This window comes from Lutjanus erythropterus, chromosome 3 (assembly GCF_056507025.1).
Source record: "Lutjanus erythropterus isolate fLutEry1 chromosome 3, fLutEry1.hap2, whole genome shotgun sequence".
NCBI lineage: Eukaryota > Metazoa > Chordata > Actinopteri > Lutjaniformes > Lutjanidae > Lutjanus > Lutjanus erythropterus.
In genome coordinates this window covers 8,534,329-8,550,754 of record NC_139319.1, presented here as the reverse complement: position 1 = coordinate 8,550,754, position 16,426 = coordinate 8,534,329, and the positions used below count along the sequence as shown (strand labels likewise).

The 16,426-nt window shown below is 38.1% G+C and overlaps 1 protein-coding gene across 2 annotated transcripts; it reads left to right on the top strand.

Moving 5' to 3' along the window:
* The first annotated feature begins 3,676 nt into the window (after positions 1–3,676).
* Positions 3,677–12,803, top strand: LOC146329614 (hsp90 co-chaperone Cdc37-like). Of its 2 annotated transcripts, none has more exons than XM_084712410.1 (8): positions 3,677–4,231; positions 7,309–7,605; positions 7,700–7,793; positions 9,524–9,639; positions 9,734–9,856; positions 9,941–10,123; positions 12,110–12,181; positions 12,343–12,803. In XM_084712410.1, the coding sequence occupies exons 1-8, from the start codon at positions 4,112–4,114 to the stop codon at positions 12,469–12,471; spliced, it is 1,134 nt and encodes a 377-aa protein (XP_084568536.1). In that variant the 5' UTR covers positions 3,677–4,111; the 3' UTR covers positions 12,472–12,803. The 2 variants fall into 2 exon arrangements, with proteins under 2 accessions (XP_084568536.1, XP_084568543.1); XM_084712417.1 differs by having other exon boundaries at positions 3,679–4,280.
* Positions 12,804–16,426: the final 3,623 nt, after the last annotated feature.

The following is a 16,426-nucleotide window of genomic DNA, read 5'->3' as shown; positions in this document are numbered from 1 at the left end:
TAAATCGAGTAAAAGTTACAGTGAACATGTGTATGTATTTGTCTTGTGCATCTGTGTGTATATGTGTACGCATGTGTACTATATTAATGTGTTTGCTGAATGCGAAAGAAAAAGATGAATTTCTTGTAAGAAAAAAAAATGTCTGATAATTAGCTCCACACTGGAATTTCAAGAAGCCATTTTTATTTTTAAAAGAAGAAAGAAGAATAAATTTAAAACACACAGTAAGATGCATCCCTGTCTCTTTCATTGATATTTTATTGTGTTGTAAAGGTCCAGTATGTAAGACTTACAGGGAATATGCAGAATATGGCAGAAATTGAATATAATATTCATAAGTATGTTTTCAATAGTGTATAATCACCTGAAAATAAGCATCATTGTGTTTTCTTTACATCTACAGAGGGTGTGTATTCTCCTCCACAGATGTTTATACAGTGTCCCAGAACAGACAGAGTATAGAGTTATAGAGTTTTGTGACCAATGTTCTCACTTGGAAGGGAAGTGTGAGGTGAGCAGTATTAATTTGGTTGCAATCTGCAATCTCACCCCTAGATGCCACTAAATCTTCTGCAATGGTACTCAATTTTTGCTCAGCCAATTACCCCTTATAGGATAAAAAATATACCAGGCACCCCCTCATGTATGTATTTAATCTGATTAACGTAGTATGTTTTGAACTCCCATCCATGTCAATGAAGCCGTAAACTTTCCTCAACCTTTTTCTCAGCTGAGACCAGAGTCTTTACCAGAGTTCGCCATTTATACGAGGTTGACTGGGAGGAGGAAGATATACACTGTATGCTTTAGTCATGTTTTAACCAATATAAAATGCAAGAAGTAATAATTTGTGTATTTTTTTTGCAAAATAAGATAAAATGCCTTGTTAAAATTGCTTACATTTAGTTCTACACTTCACCTTCATTTAGTAATGATTCATGGATATGCAAATAACCCTCTCTCTCTCTCTGCACACAAACCAGTACGTACGGTAAAAAACCAAAAGTACAGATTAAACTGAAAGAAGTAATTGCAGATTTCTTGTTTACTGCTAGTGTAGCTTAACAGCTTTTTATTTTCAGTTTTCAGGTTTTTACGGGGAACTCCACTCAGACATTTAGTTTAGGGTGGAGTGAGTCTTTGGATCCCAGAAGTATTTCACTCCTCTTATCGTCTTCCAGGAAGACACATTTAGGAAATCAGCTGCGGAAAGAGAGAACCTGATAAACCTGTTATCATCAATAATAAAGATAAAATAAAGTAGTGATGAAATACCTGTTAAAACTGATTTGATTTATCTCAGACTGTTATATGCCAGCTAGTGTTCATGTAGGCTACACAGTGCACTCTTAGAAATAAGGGTTCCAAAAGGGTTCTACCCAGAACCATCTGCTTCTGAAGAAAGGGTTTGTCAAGGGTTCCATAAAGAACCCTTTTCATCCAAAGAGCCGTTCTTCAAGGATTGTCAAAATCCTTGAAGAAGTCTTTCATCATCATCATCACAGGATTTTTGCACCATAATGTAAATGGGTTCTTAGTAGAACCCCCTGTGTGTTCTAGTGTAAACCTTTGAAATATAAAAAGGTTATCAGTAGAGCCTTCTGGTTGGGTTCAAGACTTAAACTCTTGGATAACAAAAAGGTTCTCTGTAGAACCCTCTGAGTGGGCTGTAGATAAAACCATTATAATACAAAAGGGTTCTTGGTAGAACGCCCTGGGTGGGTCCTAGACTAACCCCTTGGACAGTAAAAGGTTCTCAGTAGAGCACCCTCAGTGTGTTCTAGATCAAACCCCTAGACAACGAAATGTTGCTCAGTAGGACCTCTTTGGTGGGTTCTAGATTAAACCCTTACAATATAAAAAGGTTCTTCTCGGTAGAACCCTCTCGATGGGTTCTAGATTAAACCCATGGAATATAAAAAGGTTCAAAGTAGAACACCCTGGGCATGTTCTTGATAAAACCCACAGAATATAGCAAGGTTCTTGGAGAAACCTCCTGGATGGTTTCTTGTCGGGACCCTTGGAAGGTGGAAAGGTTCTCGATAGAACCTCCATTAAGGGGTTCCAGGTGGAACCTTTCACAAATGGTTCTAGGTTTAACCCTTTATGTGGGGTTTTAGGTAGAAGTCTTTGAAAGTGTTAGAAGTGGAACATGATGGGAACCAAAAAAGGTTTTCCTATGGGGCCCAAGAACCATTTATGGTTCTAGTTGGCATCTTGATTGCTAAGAGTGTACGTCTATCTATTCGTGGATGGTTTCTGCACATTTTTCTCACTGGAGGGGGAACATATCCCTGAAATACCAGAATTAAACCAGCTCTGTCTTACATGTCTTGGTCCTTGCAGTCACGCATATATCAACTCTACAACTGAAAAGGAATGACAGCTTGTGTTTTTGAAAGCTGCCACTGAAGTTTATGAGCCTGCTTTTGGTGTGATCACCAGCCCATAAAGTGAAAACACTTAACACCAGAGGAAACACCTTTGCATCCTGGCCGGACACTCTTGCCCAGTGGCTCCATGACATGCTATTTTTCATACCCCTGTTCTTGTTCTTGAAGCTTGTTCACAAACACATTGATGGATGAGTGTGATGACAACAACTTCAAGGAATTTTCATATTTTGTTTTTGATTTTGGAGGTTCCTGTGGACGAAAGTGATAGGATCTCAAAAACAAAATTATCTTAATAAAAATCTCTTCCTCTTTCTTTTTAAATGACATATGAGTCACTGTAAATCTGTCTGGGAAAATGTAAACAGACTAATTTAATTTGCTTTCACAATGGTGGCAGCCATTAAAGTCCCCATGAAGTTAAAATCAATATTCCTAAGCGTTTTTGTCATATATATATTGAGGTGTATGTCACCTTTATGTGGCCAAACAACGACAAAAAGTTGTTTATTTGAGTTTGTCTTTTCTTGTCACCTGTATGGTGGGGTGGTGTAACACACAGCGCTATTAGCTCTGTAACTGTCTCATTTACTGATGTATGTTAAAGTGCCCTTTAGGGTGGGCGAGTGTCTAGGAGGACGTGATGAGATGCCCTCTAGGTTGCTCTTTGTGTGGACAAAACGCAAAACAGGCTGCCCTACATGCTAGAAATTTAGCTGACCTTTACATGCCAAGAGTTTAATAGTTCCCTGTGTGTTTTTATTACAGAGGTGTAGGCCACACAGTAATTCACATATTAAAGTTATTTTAATCTAAACAGAAATGTTTCAACATAAATACTAATATAAATAAATACTAGAGCCAATATATTATCAGCCAAGGGCTATATTGGTATTGGCAGATATTTTTGTCCAATATGTTTGTTCTTTTATTTCTAGGTATTTTATTTATAAATGATCAAACATACTAGTGACACTTAACTGTTTAATAATTAATGCACCATTAATATTGGGCCGATACATTATTGGCCAATAATGGGAAATTTATAATTATTATTCTGGCTATACTATCTGATTTGACAGATTGAATTTGTAGGCAACTATAAAAGCCAATGCTTATTTGTTGTTTTTTTGTTTTTTTTACTAATAAAAAAATGTTTATTGTACTAATAAAAAAGTAAATAAACTACAGGTTATATGTCATTCTTTTTAAAGTATAAAAATGTGAAATTATCAGTTATGCTAACGGTGTTAGCCATGAGAAGCAGGTAAATATTGGTTATTGGTATTGGCTAAAAAAAATCTATATCATGCACCTTTAAACGTGATGCCAAGTCACTTCACACACGTTTAAAAAAGAGATACATTCATTGTAAGAAAGAGCATGAAAGTCAGCAAAAACTCCTCTATTATCATAATTTTTCCCATTAAAATCGGAGTTTGTCTGTGATTTTGGCTATTTAAATCAATAAACAAACAAGTAAATACGACACAACCTGCGCTTCTTGATGACGTGTATTGATTGGCTTCCAGGGACCAGGCGCGCGGGGCTGCCGTTAGTAAGGAGATTTATGCTGTAAACGGCTTGTGTCTTCCTCTCTCGCTAAGAGGATTGTGAAACTATCGATTTCTGTCTTGTTTGCTGACTTCTTGTCGGCGTAGTGTCCCCGCGGAAGAGTGAAAACCTGAGTAGGAGGAGAGGAGAGCAGAAAGCGCTGGATGATGAGCACCGGAGCGGGCATCGACTACAGCGCCTGGGATCACATCTATGTGTCGGATGATGAAGATGCGACCAGTCCGTTCGTCGACACGCCGAGCCTGTTCAGAATGAGACACCGGGTCAGCAGTGAAACATGTAGTAGCCGTGAAGTTTGGAGTCTTATAACTGGTTAGTTTTACTAGTAGAAGTGACTTATAGAAACAGACTGACAACCAGAGTTAACCAACAGGTGTTACACAGATTCTGTGACGCTGGAGGGAACCCTAGACCAGAGAAAGATCTCGCGAGAGTAATTACGTGAACCTAAACCATGGTCTTGGACTAACCACAACCAAGTTTTTTTGTTTGCCTCTGAACCAAAGCAGACCCAAACCACGGTACTGTCACCTTATAAACGTAATTGGTTTGTACAACGTCCACAATGAAGAATCAACAAATATTAATCTCGCGAGAGTTTGGCAAGTCTAGGGTTCCCTCAGACACAACCAAGCTAAAGACTCCCTAGCAAACTCTGTTTGCAGGGCTCAACAATAACATTTCCCGACTTGCTGTGGCCAGGTAAAATGCCACTATGAGCAAGCAAATTTGGAAACTCATTTGCCTGAGGGGGCAAGTGTATTTTGATGATAGATTAATCATTAAAGTAATTTTTCATGTAAAAATGGCAGGAAATTATGTCTTCAACATCTTGGATTCCCTGTTTTTCTTCCTCTATGGTCATATTAAACCAAATATCTTTGGGTTTGGGGCTGACAAAGATAAAGATAAAGATATCACCTTGGACTTGAAAAAACTAAGCATGGAAATAAACGTTAGTCTTTGTTTTTATTTGATAACCACTGCTTAAAAACTGAGTGCAGGAAAATGTGTGCAACTAGATTTCTGACCCACTTGCCTGAACAAGTTAGTGAAAAGAAACCGTTAACATTGAACTATGATTTTTATAGCACTTTTTAAAAACGAAAGTCACAGTGGGCTTTCAAGAAAAGAGTAAAGGAAAATGAGGGGGTTGGAGGAGACAGAGAACAGGCAGAATGTTATGAGCAATCTGCAACATAAAAAAGGCGTACAATACGCCTAAAAGACTGACAGATTAACAGTATTGTTCACATTTGAGTCAAATACAACACATTTTTCCTCTTACCTGTTGTGCTGTTTGCAGAGTTTTGGAGACATTGACTATATATGATGCATTCTCTTAAATATAATGCAACGGAAATAACAGATTACAATAGCACAAAAATCATTGATAGAAAAAGTAGTTCTTACATGAAATTGCTCCCAACAAGGTCTGTGAATCTTGAGTAACCAGGTCATGATTTCTGGAAAGAGACATTACGTTTGTGTTTGAGAGAAGGCAGACAACACCTAAACAGTTTTCAGAAATTCCCAGAGTATCAGTCAACTGATTTTCTGGAAATGGAGTTAACAGATTGAGTCAGTCAACTCTTTCTCTGGCAGTTAAGTGGGCAGATTGGAAAGTCTGGACTGAGGTAACCTAAAAAAATGCAGTAAGCTGTGTCACCATGACTAATATATGATCAGTCTTGACAGGTTCAGAATTCCCAGTTATAAATCCTAATCAGGCAACAATGATGTGTCACATAGTTTGTGTAACACCTTGTTGTTGTTGACTGTGCTTCTTTACAAGAGAAAATATCAGAGCTCCACTGCTAAAATTTGCCAGGCTGATATTATCAGTTGATTTTAGTTGATCACAGATATTGTGGTTTGGCATATGTGTGACAAGAAAATGCAGTGCAGAAATGCCAAAGTCATGTTTTGGGGAAGAGCATAAAGGTTCACTCCTGACCTTTCAAATAATAACGCGACAAAATGAGTTTGCATGGCTCTGGTTCTGTGTAACTAAGGAGATTAGCTGATGCCTGGCTGTCACATGACTGGTGAAGTGAAAGGTCTAGAGTGACTTTTAGTTACCAATATCTCCCAGTTTCACTTGTCTGTTTTTCTTCCTGTTTTTCTTAAAGAGATAGTTTGCTTTTTGAAGTGGGCTTATATGAGGTCCATAGTCATTGTCTACAGTAGATGACATTCAGCACAACCCCAGTTTGGAGAAACAGCAGGCGTACCAATGTAGGAAGCTAAACAGTGATCTGCTTTGAACAGGGGCAGCAACAAAACAAACAGTCATTTTACACTGCAGAACACAGGAGTTGCTTGGCATCGACTGCCCCAGTGTGTTAATTTGTTTGTATTATTGGGTGACTTTGGTGTTTCCAGGATTTGTTTGGATTCACAAAAGTCACACAATAACACAAACAAACTAACAGTTTGAGACAAGAATAGATGAGCAACTCCCGTGCTGTGCAAGGTGAAATTACAGTTTTTGCCAAAGGAGTCTGGTTGATTTGGAGAAGGTGATATTTGGCTCATACAATGGTGGTTTCCTATCAGACAGCGCTGTTTGACGGCACGGCAATGTGATGAAACTATTCAGAATATAGCGTACTCTTAAACTGATATTCTTTTAGATGAACCTTTTCTAGACAGCTAAAATATGCTTTTCTCCTGACCCTTTACACAGCAGTACATTGCTTAGCTTCTACACCAGAACTGCTGGTTCTTGTTCTGTAAATCTTTTAATATGGAAAGCACTTTGTGCATAAGCTTGAAAAGTGCTGTATAAATAAAATTATTGTTATCGTTATTATTATTAGTATTATTGTCCCACCTGGGAGCCAACAGCCATCTACTGTACTAAGCAATACACAAACAAAGGATACCTCATACAACCCCACTTAAAAAGTCCTGATACTAGTGGCTGATATGTTTTCAATGTTGTTGGCTCCAGCGCTGGACCGTAAGGTTCAGTGTCACTGCTCATATCAGCTCATGGATGTACAACTGTGGCCGTGAAGGTGTTCTTTAGTGAAGATAACCAAATGATTCATGAAATTGACATATTTCGTTACCCAGCAATGGGCATGATAGTTCCAATGAATAGTTCCCAAGATATTTGAGATACAGTTCCAGATCAGGAGGTGATTCATGTGCTTGTGACTGTTTTTCGTTTTTAATTTTTTTCTTTTTGTTTTGATTGTGTGTGTTGCAGTTTTCTTCTGATTTAACTTTTTTTTTTCCCTCCCTACCTGACCTCCCTTTAGAGCGCACTCTTTTCTCAACTCCCACCATCTGTGTCTTATATGTCTTTTTCATTTGTCATTTGCCGTAACAGGCCCGGCTGGAGCGAATGGCTGAGTTTCAGCAGAGAGGGGAAGACCTGGAGAATAACCTCGCAGAATGCAAGAGGCAATTGGAAGAAGCCCAGGCACGACTTGGAGAGTTGGAGAAAGTAAGTAAGGAGGGAGAGGAGGATGAGGAGAGAGAGGCTGAGCTGAAGAAAGTCCAGGCCGAGGTGAGAAAACTGAAGAAGGATGAAAAGTCTTTCGAGAAAATGATCGAAGAGCATCAACGAGAAGAAAAGAAGCAGCCCTGGAATGTCGACACTATCAGCAAAGAAGGTTTCAGCAAGGTGAGGCGTGGCATCAAGGTCACAGAATTTGCAAGATGCAGTGTGACATGTCAGAATCCTGAATAATCTGTTGTCTTATTATCTTGTTTTCTAGAGTGTAGTCAACACCAAGCCTGTTACAATGAAGGAAAAGGTTGAGAAGCATAAGACCTTTGCAGAGACGTATATGAAGGAAATTAAACACTTTGGTATGCTTTAGTCTTGATCTGACTGAGTATGTTTGTAATCTTTTCCTCCGTACTTCCTCCCTATTCTTCTCAAATGTACCCCTCCCTTCTGCTTTGTTTTATATATTTAACCATTATCAACTCCACATACACTCAGTTTTTGTGAACTCTCTGCTGATTAGATCAAATGGCAAAATCCAAACAATATTTTTTGGACGGTACTCGGGCCATTCCAGTTTTCAAAATTCAAATTTTTATGTGTGTTTAGAAGATCACATATACAAATTTCCCTGTTCTGGACTTAGTCCTGCAGTCCCACAGAAGACAAAGTCATACACACATAAAAAAAGAAAGTCAGTATTTCAATGACACATAACTTCTGTTTAACAGTTTGTACATATATCCACCTTGACAATGATGACCCGAGTGATGGATGGATGGATCGATCAGTAACCATCGGCCAAAGATTGCTGGCTGGCTCAGGGTCAAACACCATCTCCTCAGTTTTCTTCACATTCAGCACAAGATAGTTGGTGTCACACCACTGCACAAATCTTTCTATTTCAAAGTGGTAAACATACAGTACATATATCGTGGTAGTTTCTGTAGCTGTTGACTTATGTGCATAGATTGTATGCTACTTATTATGCTGCATTGTGGGACATTTGAGTCCACTGTATAGGATCACGCACTACAAAACGGGGAACACACAGCCAGTGAACAATATTGAATAAATCATAATGTATAAAATCCAAACTTCTGGGATTTAAACATGAATTTAAATCTTTTCAAGTGGGATCGTGTTTAATATCTTTATGAGGAACACACTAATGAACTATTCGTGACCCTGTAAACTGATTTTAAAGAGGCACTCCAGCAATTTACTATCACACCTCTATAGTAATGGGGGATTGGAAAAGACAAATTTATAAAAGAATGGTCAAAATAAAATCAGCACACATCCTGACTTTTAGTTTTTTGTGTGGTTCACATCGCTTCCTAATTGCAAGCGATGCACACAGGGAAGTGAGTGACCATCAGATTGTTTCAGTTTTCCCTCAGTGAAAATGTCTTAACTTGCTTTGTGTGTCAGCAAACAGGCGAAGTGTCAGGTTGCTTGTTTGAAAACATGCTTGCCCTGGTTCTGTTTTTGCAGTTTCATACATTTCGTTCACCGTCAGCCTTTTTTCCATGGTCAAAGTTGATGACACAAACATACTTGACTTTCCCTTTCCCCTCCACTTAGTAATCAACAGGGAAGACAAGAGCTGTAAATCATGTAAGATGTGCTTTAGTCATGAATTAGTCTGTCTTTTTTTAGGGATATAATTAAAAAAGGAGACAATTTGGAAGGAAAACAGAGTTACTAGGATTTACAAGTAAGGAAACTGTCCCCCAACTATATAGAAACAAGGATGACTGAAGAAATGAATAAATAACTTAGACTGCAGAGGGACAACTCAGAAGCAGCAGTTTTGTGACATTGCTCACACTGTATCTGGATAATTTTTTGTACTCCATCCACTTGAGTTAGGAAGCAGTGTCAATGCTCAAAAATTGTCAAAACACAAAATCACCATTTTTGAAAAGGGGATATGGCATCATCCATTTTGATTGTCACCAAGCAATAGCGTTGTTATGTGTTATACCACTTGAACACAGAACATATTTGAATTTGTGTGTCATGAACACAACCTCTGCAGCTTAATCTGAATGTAGCATTTTGGTGGATGTACGTGTGTGTGCGCCAGGTATGTTGCGGCGCTGGGACGACAGTCAGAAGTATCTGTCAGACAACCCACATCTGGTGTGTGAAGAGACGGCCAACTGCCTTGTTGTGATCTGTATTGACTTTGAGATAGATGAGGTGAGTGCTGTAAGTGTGTGTGTGCATGTTCTGGGATAAAGCAACATAATTCTGTCTGGGAAATCCTTGTGAATTCTCTGTGTTCTCCATGTAGAAACATGCACTGATGGAGCAGGTGGCCCATCAGGCCATCGTCATGCAGTTCATCTTGGATTTAGGTCGGGCGCTTAAAGTTGACCCAAGAGGCTGCTTCAGACAGTTCTTCTCAAATATCAAGGTCTGTAGTTAGCCAAACATGGTCTGTTATGAAGTTGTTTTGTGTATTTATATGGCCATTGAAGTGTCTTTGTGTCCATGTCAGACTGCAGACAAGCCATACCAAGACGCGTTTGACCATGAGCTGGAGCTGCTGAAGGAGCGGATCCGCAGCTGTGCGCAGACTCGTGTGGAGAACGCTATGAAGGAGCTGGAGAACGAAGACCAGCAGAAGAGACTGGGTCCAGGGGGTTTAGACCCTGTAGAGGTCTATGAATCTCTGCCAAAGGTAAAAAAAAAAAAACATTCACACATGCTGACAGGCGTTCACAAGGTTCAGAGTATTTCAGGGAGAGGTTCACCACAGAGGTCACCAGATGTTTCATAAAATGTACACGTATTAATTGTAAAGGAGATGCCATCGTGGGACAAAATGATGAAGGATGCATGGAGTAAGATTAATGGAACACAGAAACAGGGTGGTAAACAAGAACAGTAGTTTTGAAGATAGACTCTTCTTGAAATAACTAAAAAATTGTCCTTAGTTGTAATGCTGAATTCACAAGAAGACACAAACAATAAAGGTTGCATTGTACATAGTGTTTACAGAGTATTTAATGCTTGTCCTGACCGGAGCAATATTATATCGTCTTTTTTCTTTTTTTTTTCTTTAGGAGTTTTTTTAAAGGATTTTTTTTTTATATAAGAGCCAACAAAATCTATAGCAGAATAAACCTGTTATTATCATCTTAATAATCAACATTGCATTTTTAGAAAACAGGTTTCCACACTCACTGTAAAGTAAGATGTTCACTATGAATTCAGGTCAGCAAGATTTAATGTAGCTTTACAGTGCAGCTAAAAAAGTGTGTGTTGCCTCCCTGTACATTCCTAGAGGCTGTGAGAGAAAACAGCACGTCCGTTAGAGTGTCTCTCAGTTCATCCAGTTTATACACCACATCATAGACCAGCTTGTTTCGTTGTACCGGCTGAAGCTATAAGCCAGAAAAGTCTGCAGATCAACTGATACAAGCTAGCATTAGCCACATGGCTACAAGTTATTGTCTTGTTTGTGTTTACAATTCTTGAGTATTGGAAACGTACAATCTTGATTTTGTGTACAGTTGTGTTTAATAGTGTTTGTAGTATAAAGGCATGTTGTTTAGACTAAACAGGAGATGAAATCGCCTGAAATTTAACAACCTTTCCTTTTTTGTTTTCTGCATTTGCTTTATTTTCTTTATATTCATTTTTTTCTCCACATAGAGTTCAGACAAGAAAAGATCTTTATATGTTGTACATTTTTGCACAGATTTCAAAACCGTAAACTGTAAAACATGTTTTAGATTTCGAGGTCAGTGTTTGTGCAATTCCTGGTTTGATTTCTTCCATCCTCTCTACCAAAGCTTCATCAGTGACACTTCAGCAAGGCCCCTTGTTTCTACAGTTCTCTTAAAAGACTAGAAATTCTAATATTTGCCCCTCAAGAGAGGGACTAGCATTAGAGGCATTAGGACAGGACACCTAGGCAGATGGTTACATAGAACGAGGGATGTACCTCCCTCCATCCTTCGGCTCTCTATCAGATACTGATAATTAGGAGGAGAGAGACCTTTTCAACACACGGGGCAGTAATAATTACTGTTATCATCATATCTGGTGGATAGAGCTGCTAGAGTAGGTATTCATTCCTGCTCACCCCAGTGTGCTATTGCATTGTGTAAATCCTTGAGCAAAGTATAGTGTAGTAGTCATAATAGTAGTTGCAAGGTGATACTTGTTAACAAAATGGTACTTCGTTTGACTGTGGCCAAGGCTCCTAAGCAGTTCCCAGACTGACACTTAGATTTTGGAGTCTGTCAGAACCGGCTAACAGCACAGTCTGTTGATATGAACTGTGTTGCCATTTGGATAATCAGAGAAGTCAGTTCACAGCTCAGCAGAACGGACTCCACCAGTCAGACATGACATCTCTGCAAGGTAAATAGCATGATCTACTTTCCTTAAGCTTTCACATTAGCTTTTATGAAATTGTTGGAAACATTACATTTAATGAAATAAAGTCCAAGTGTAATATAATTTGATAAACGTGTGTAATGAAGAATTTTACATTATGAACAATGGTGTCCATGGTGCATGTTAAAGGGCTGATGTGCTGACATTTTAGACATCACAGTGAAAACATTTTTCACTCCTTGTCACTCAGAATCAGTGCTGACAAACCAGTAGGCAGTACTCAGCTCACTGCTTCACATTAGTACCTTTTTTTCCACAGGAAATACAGAAGAGCTTTGATGAGAAGAACATTCAAATGCTGCAAGACGCCATGAGTAAACTGGACCCTGAGGTGGGTGGTTTGTACCTGAGCCTCACCCTAAAATAGTTAGTATTATTTATAAAAGTAACCTAAATATGATTGGTATAAAATGCTGCCAAAATCTAGAGGATCTATTTGTTCATTTATTTGTTCAGTTTCCTGAACTGGTGCCACTGTGTTTATTTCTACAGGAAGGAAAATACCACCTGAAGAGATGTATTGACTCTGGACTGTGGGTCCCTGAAGGAGAAGAGGATGATGATGATGAAGATGAGGAGGAGGAGGATGAAGAAGAAGAGGATGCAGAAGAAGATGAATAAGAGGAAGAAAAAGCAGTGGGATGATTTTTCTGGTAACCTGTTCAGTGCCTCCATTTTGACCCACGTAATCTGACCATCTTTTCCTCTTAAGGAAACCAAACCATTATGGCTGCGTTCACCATTAAATTATTTAACTTATTTCAACTCATTTTAGTTATTATTTCTAGAAGAGACTAAATATATTACTCATTCAGAGAATAGGAAGCACCGGTTAGTTTACTTCCTCTCTGGGTAAAGATCTTTGACAGTGTAATGTTCTCTGACTTTCTGTGTAGAAGTAACTGATTTGTATGAGCTACAGTATCCAGCTACAATATTCTCTGGCATCATAATAGCATAATAGAATATAACATACATGCTAACAGTTGAATTTTTGAAACAATTTATGTTATAGCTATCTAGCTATTTATACTTACTGTCAAACAGTCTGAAAAAATCTACCAAGAAGTTTGGAAATTTGAAGTCTGGAAACAGGTACAGAGCAGCTGCAGATGCCTGAGTATTACTGGCTTACCCCTCTGACTTAAGAAATTCAGATACAGCTAAAAAGTTATCTGTTATCACAGGGGTCTTGTCACTTACAGATCAAACAATCTGCCTGCCCGACTGCCTGTTGTCCTGTTGTGGTCAGCAGCGCCACCTTGTGTCTACTTAGGGACACAGTCAGGAAACTGTCAGAAGCCTGTAAAGTGAATTCATTGAGTTACTTCACTTCTCATGTTTGTGTCTGTGAAATTTGAGACTAACAAAGAAATTTGTGATCAAATTAAGTTGCTGTCATATAGTCATAAATTAAATGGTGTATTTCCCAAGCAGAGTGTGCTCAACATTAAAAAAAAGAAGACTGCAACTGACTAATCTAGTTTTTGTACGGTTAAGTGGATTCTGAAAATGCCAGTACAAAAGTCTGACATAAATACGATTTAGGGAAAAGTTGCTAAAGTTTGGTTTTTGGTGAGACTGTCGAAGGTGTTGATAAAACTAGAAAGCATCTTGTGTGTTGTTGTTCTGAGGGTGTGTCCTTGGCAGAGCAGGAACCAAAGGGAGGCTGATAAACTTGCAAGGCAAATGACAGATTTAATTCTGATGGCAAATTTGTCTAGAATGTGATTAGGGCTACAGCTAACAATTATTTTCATTATTGGTTTAACCTGCTGATTAATTGTTTAATCTGTAACATGTTAAAAAATTGTGGTTTCTCAGTGCCCCGACTGAAGTCTTCAGATTGCTTCTTTTGTCCAACAAACAGTCCAAAACTCAAAGACTCTTCATTTACTATCATAAATGACAAAGAAAAACATTTAAGAAACAGGAACCAGCAAATGTCTGACTTTTTTGCTTAGAAAATGACTGAAACAATCAATAAACAAAATAGTTGGCAGTTAATTTTATTTTAATTTACTCAACTCATTGACTAATCATTGGAGCTAATTATTTATATCATTGATTAATCTGATTGCTATTATAATTTTCTATGATGTAATAGAAATTTTACAGTGATATAAAATATTTTTGAGAATCTGAAACTGGAGAATGTTTGGCATTTTTGCATGAAATATAACTGAGATGATTAATCGAATAATAAATAAATCTAAATCTGTTTCAACTCTAGATCTGATGTAAAGATGAGTCTGAAGAGTTTGTGTAAGTTCAAGTTAAATTCTTTTATCATTGCTGCTCTATAATATAAAAGTTGTTACAATATGTGTGTTTTTGTGTGTACTTGTTGACTTTTACGGGCAATATGTTTATTTCAGATTTACCTTTGAAGTTTTGTGACAGTTTTTAAGTTGTGTTGTAGAACAATAAATCAGGCTAAATTTATTTGTGTTTATTGTATTACTTTTCCCACTAGTTGCTGTGACTCCTGACTCGTTTTGTTCCATACAGTACTTCTCTCTCCATCTCTCCCTCACTTGCATAATTAATTGCTGGGTCACTCTCTGTGCCTCTCTCTGCTTCATAATTAATTGGTGGGTTTGATTTAGTGGTCTGTGCAGGATTTTTGAAGCAAAGCTTCTTTGTGCAGTCACTTTTGTAAATAGAAAACAATCAGCGCAGGCCTGGGGCATAAATCAAATCTAGATAATGCCTATAAAAGCCGATGTGAGAGTAACAGAACAGCGTCACTCACAGCTGCATGCAGGACGGCTGGGGTGTGTTTATTTGTATGTTTATATCAGTGAATGTTGTACTCATTTTAAAAAAGCAAAAAGTCAGCAGAGGTTTAGATTTTGAATGTTAAAGGGACAGCCCACCCAAAATCAAATGGTTATGTTTTTCCTCTTGTAGTGCTATTCATCCATCAGGATAATTTTGGTATGAATTGCTGAGTTTTGGAGATTTCGCTTGCCTTTTCCGTGCTTTAACCCCAAGATAAAACACACAAGAGACCTCACGCCTAATTGTAACTTCAGAGATAATTTGTATTGTTTTGTCATTTTTAAGAAAACTGTCATAGTATAAAGGACACACTATTGATGTGAAGATTGATAAACAATACAAAATGCATTACTGCCATGAATCTTTGCATGTATCATGACAGTGTTTTTTGAGAAACGATGCAGTATCACAGAACCTAAAATCATGATAGTAAAGTGTATCTACTCTTTCACACCCCTATAAAAAAAGAAAAACAGGAATAGAATAGTCTGTATGTCTTGCATGCGTCCATTAAACTGATTATATCGTATGTGTGTACTCAGAGTACAGGCTGAAACGGTCACGGACCTCGCTGAAGAGTGCTCTGCTCTGTCTTGCAAAAGCACGCCCATGTAGGCCAACTTCTCAGGGGGTCCCGTGTGCACACAGAAGAAAGTGTGCATCTACGCCTGAATGAGAGGTTACAGCCAAGGAGGACGCCATTAATGTTAAATGAATGTTTTCATCCTGCGCTGTCACGAGCACGAGCCTCTCGTCCACGAATAGATGCACTTCCTTCTGCGCGATGATACAGTCGGCGGATGTTTGAAAGAAAATAGTTCCTACATGAAATTGCTCACAACGAGGTCTGCGGATTATCTCGAGTAACATGATTTCTGTAAAGAGACGTCACTGTTGAGGATTTCAAATTTTTATTTATTTATTTTTGGTGTTTTGTGCACCACAAGCAGAGTGCTATCTACTTCCATTATATTTGAGAGAAGGCCCACATTTTAAAAACTTGGTAACTCATAACAAACATATCTAGATGGATAAATAGCTCTACAGGTTGTTCTACTGACATGTTTTGTACCATCACAAAGTCTGTCTTGTAGAGCAGAAACAAGCAAGCAAAAATGTCGGCAGAAACATCAGAGACGTTCGGTGTCCAGCATCTCTAATATGAGGATTTGCTGCCTTTTACTTGTCTAACTGAATATCTATCTGTAGACATCATCTTGCAGCCTGGGAACATTTTCATTGTTTTTTGACACCAAATGAGAAATCACTCACACTGTAAAATACCAATTCACTCACTCATCTTAAAAGTTTATTGTAAACAGCCTGCACGAAACACGTTTAATGTGCAGGTAATAATTTTGAGCTGGCTTAACTTAAAAATGTCAGTTCACTGGTTCAGTTACTAAAATCTCATTGGAATTTTGTAAAACCAATTGAGTAATAAATATATTGAGTAAACTTAAGATATTAAGTTGAACCAACAACTGTTCAGTCACACTCATGAACATTGCAAAATAATTTGATTTCTTTTAGATTTTAGACATTTTAGATTTTCTCCATTTGAAGAGTCTTACAGTTTGAAGAGAAGTTAGAGATGCTGCTGCTTCTGTTGGAGCTACTTTGTTCCAGCACTGACACAAACACATACACAAAGACTATATGAAAATGAATTACATTTTAAGAGTAAGGGGAGGGACTGAATGACTCATCTTAAAATGTATCAGAAACAAACAGCAAATTTCCATCATACATGTTTTTTCTCAGGAGAGTTGAACACTCACTCAGTGCATGC

Excerpts from the sequence above, each read along its gene's own strand:
- LOC146329614 (XM_084712410.1), top strand. The coding sequence starts at position 4,112 with ATGATGAGCACCGGAGCGGGCATCGACTACAGCGCCTGGGATCACATC. Across the intron at positions 9,640-9,733 it reads TTGACTTTGAGATAGATGAG|AAACATGCACTGATGGAGCA; the intron begins GTGAGTGCTGTA and ends TTCTCCATGTAG. Across the intron at positions 9,857-9,940 it reads AGTTCTTCTCAAATATCAAG|ACTGCAGACAAGCCATACCA; the intron begins GTCTGTAGTTAG and ends TGTCCATGTCAG.